The sequence below is a fragment of the Cryptomeria japonica genome, chromosome 9 (assembly GCF_030272615.1).
Source record: "Cryptomeria japonica chromosome 9, Sugi_1.0, whole genome shotgun sequence".
NCBI classification, from domain to species: Eukaryota; Viridiplantae; Streptophyta; class Pinopsida; order Cupressales; family Cupressaceae; genus Cryptomeria; species Cryptomeria japonica.
This window is the reverse complement of record NC_081413.1, coordinates 751053207-751056190: the sequence shown is the minus strand read 5'-3', so window position 1 is coordinate 751056190 and position 2984 is coordinate 751053207. Positions and strand designations below refer to the sequence as shown.

General features: G+C 32.3%; 1 protein-coding gene across 1 annotated transcript; it reads left to right on the top strand.

Moving 5' to 3' along the window:
- The first annotated feature begins 1077 nt into the window (after nt 1-1077).
- LOC131064644 (uncharacterized) lies at nt 1078-1926 on the top strand. Its single transcript, XM_057998862.2, has one exon. It carries the CDS (start codon nt 1104-1106, stop codon nt 1854-1856), a length of 753 nt encoding a protein of 250 aa, XP_057854845.2. The 5' UTR covers nt 1078-1103; the 3' UTR covers nt 1857-1926.
- The last annotated feature ends 1058 nt before the right edge of the window (nt 1927-2984 follow it).

Here is a 2984-nt window from a genome sequence, read left to right as displayed (position 1 = left end):
CATAACATCTTTGAGTGTGTAGGATATGAGCATATTCGTACATAATATGAGGACAATTTGAAGGTAAGTAGTCTAAATGAGCTATTTGAGAATGCAGAATATGAGGATATATGTATACAATATGGGGAATTTGAAGGTGATAGTCTAAATGAGCTATTTGAGAAGGCAAACAAAACATAATAGAAAATTGACAATGAAAAGAACTTGAAAAATTGTTAACCATGTTAGGGGAAGAGCACTAGTAGTTGTGCACCCTAACTTCGAGCTTCTCAAAATCTTACGTGAAAATACTTCCATTTTTTTACAGTACTACTTGGGAAGTCCCCTCCTTAAATAACTAATGTCATGCTTTTTGCCAAGGTATCCAAAACAACCCCCCCAAAAAGTGAGACCAATAGTCATTCAAAAGAGGCCCCTATCATCACATGATTGGTTGCTTTTTACAACTATGGTACATTTCATAATAATAACAACTTTAAAGTCACAACTATTGGTACAATGTATTGTAATTATTAATATATAAACAACCCTCACAACTATTATTGAAACAAAAAGTATGAACAACCTTCACAACTATTATTGAAACAAAAAGTATCAACAACCCTCACAATGTATAACTATTCATACATGCTCTTCCCTTATTTTTGATTCTATAGTATCTGAAGTCATTAAAGCTCAGTTCATTATAAACTATTTCTCAAATAAAATTAAATAAAAAAAACTTGGTAGGTACGTTTTGAATGTTGAAGGGAGAAGTATGGAATTTGGATATTCCAGAATCAGTCGACATGTGGTAAAAAATCATCACAGCTAACGAATAACGTGTTAATCTTCCGACCGCGGGAAGAACTCAACTACCCAAACGTACGTAATCAAATAAAATTAGCGGTCGTCCATGTCCATTCTCTCCTCATTCCAGCTTGCATTTTCCATCCCCCAATTAAAATCCCACATTGGGCACGCCAAACTACCGCTAAAAACCCTAACCGCCCACGTTTTCAATTTACTTTCTTCTTCAACACGGAGGTTGTTCATTCTGACTCTCTCTTTCATCGTTATAAATACTCCTTCGGACTTCTTAATTACAGAGCAGCCCATTCCAAATGATGGCAGCCATTTTTAAGAGCTCGGGAGTGGAATGCACGTTTTCTCTCGCACCTCATCCCAACAAAACTTGGAGAAGAAATAACATCGTCGGGTGTAACGCTGCGGCAAAGCATAGCCAAAGGGAAAATGAAGTGGTTTTCCGGCGACGGCAAATGCTTCTGGCCTCCACTTCCGTCCGCATGCCCGCACCGCTTGTAATGCCGAGCAATGAGGCCTCAAATTTGACGGATTTACATAAATTGCAGGCTGCACAGAAGCTCAAGTTCAACTATTCCTCCAACGTTGATGTGGCTTCGCTGTTTTCTTCGTCTAATTCCTGCAAAGGAACCCCCGGGGAGTTTTCCGGCATGGTTTCCGTGCCCTCTCAACATTACTGCCTTGGAAATTATGACTTTGTTCAAGCAAAAGTCACGATGCCTGGATTTGGAAGGAAATCTCGGGCGGATCTGGTAATAGAAGGGATAAAGGTGGAGAGGGAGAAGCCATTATGTTTTGATGTGTATATCAGACCGGCGTGCAGAGAAGAGGATGATGAATATGCAGGATCTTTTATTCACATTCCTCCTCGCCAAAACCGGAACAAGGGCATCTGCCGGTGCAGTTTGAGGTTAGAAATAAGCGACATACTCCATGATTTTGATTTTAATTATTCAGAGCATCACACCAGTGTTATTGTTACGCTTGTGCCCAAATTCAACACCGATCAACTTCCCATTGCTGCAGAAAATATCTGTATACAAAAAGCTTGATTCCATCAAGGCTAATCTGTATAAATCTGAGTACAATAGAAAAAAAAAGTATAGAGCCGTTTTACACAAATCTAATGCCTTCGCCTGGATTCGAAATTTTTATTTCATATTTATTTGTATATAATCAGTCTTTACAGTAATATTTGGGTAATATAATTATATATTTTATTTACGAATTGTATCCAGCTGCACAGAAAATCTTTCAGACAGATCCAGAAGTACATTCAGACAGAAAATCTTTCAGATCAGGAGAAATTTCTTGCCGTCTAGCTTCTAGGCTAAATCAAACTTAATTACTTTCTAATGTGGAAAAAATATATTTCTTTTTATTACACTGTTACTTTTATTTGAATAATTATTTAATATTTGTTGAAAAAATATATAATAATTTTTTTATTTAAAAAACTTATTTTACTTAAAATTGTTTTGTATTATTTATTTATTTATAAAGTTAATTTTATTTTATTGAAAGAAATTTAAAATTATTTATATTTAATTACTTGTTTTCTAATATTCTGCCCCTTGTTAATGTGTTTTTTTAATTCAAATTAAATATAATCTTGATCTTATAAAAGCAAAAAATTGCCTTTCTTTGTATTGTAGAAGATTTGAACTTAGCACTAAATTTAAATTTATTGTATTGTAAAAGATTTGAATTTAGCACTAAACTTAAATATAATCTTGATAAGTTGTTAAAAAATAAATAAATTAAATCTAAATATAATTTTTGATCTTAAAAAAAAATAATTTAAAAAAAAAAATCTAAACATAATCTTGATCTTACAAATGCAGTTGTACCAAATTTAAATTTAAATATAATCTTAATCTTACAAATACATCTATTATAAAAAATTACTTTTGTATTTCAAAAGATTTGAACTCAACATCATTTACATGCTTACAACATGAATTTTAACATTAAAAATATGTAAGTTATTTATATAAGTTGCTCTAATTTTGAGATATATCATGCTTAGTTTTATCTTTGAAAAACCATTTAAAACATTTTCTTTCAATTTTACTTAAAATTTTTATAGATTATATATATATTTATATATATATAGTCATGCTCAAAAAATGTCGTTAAAAAAACTTTGACTCTGTTTTTTTCGGTTGATTCCCACTTCT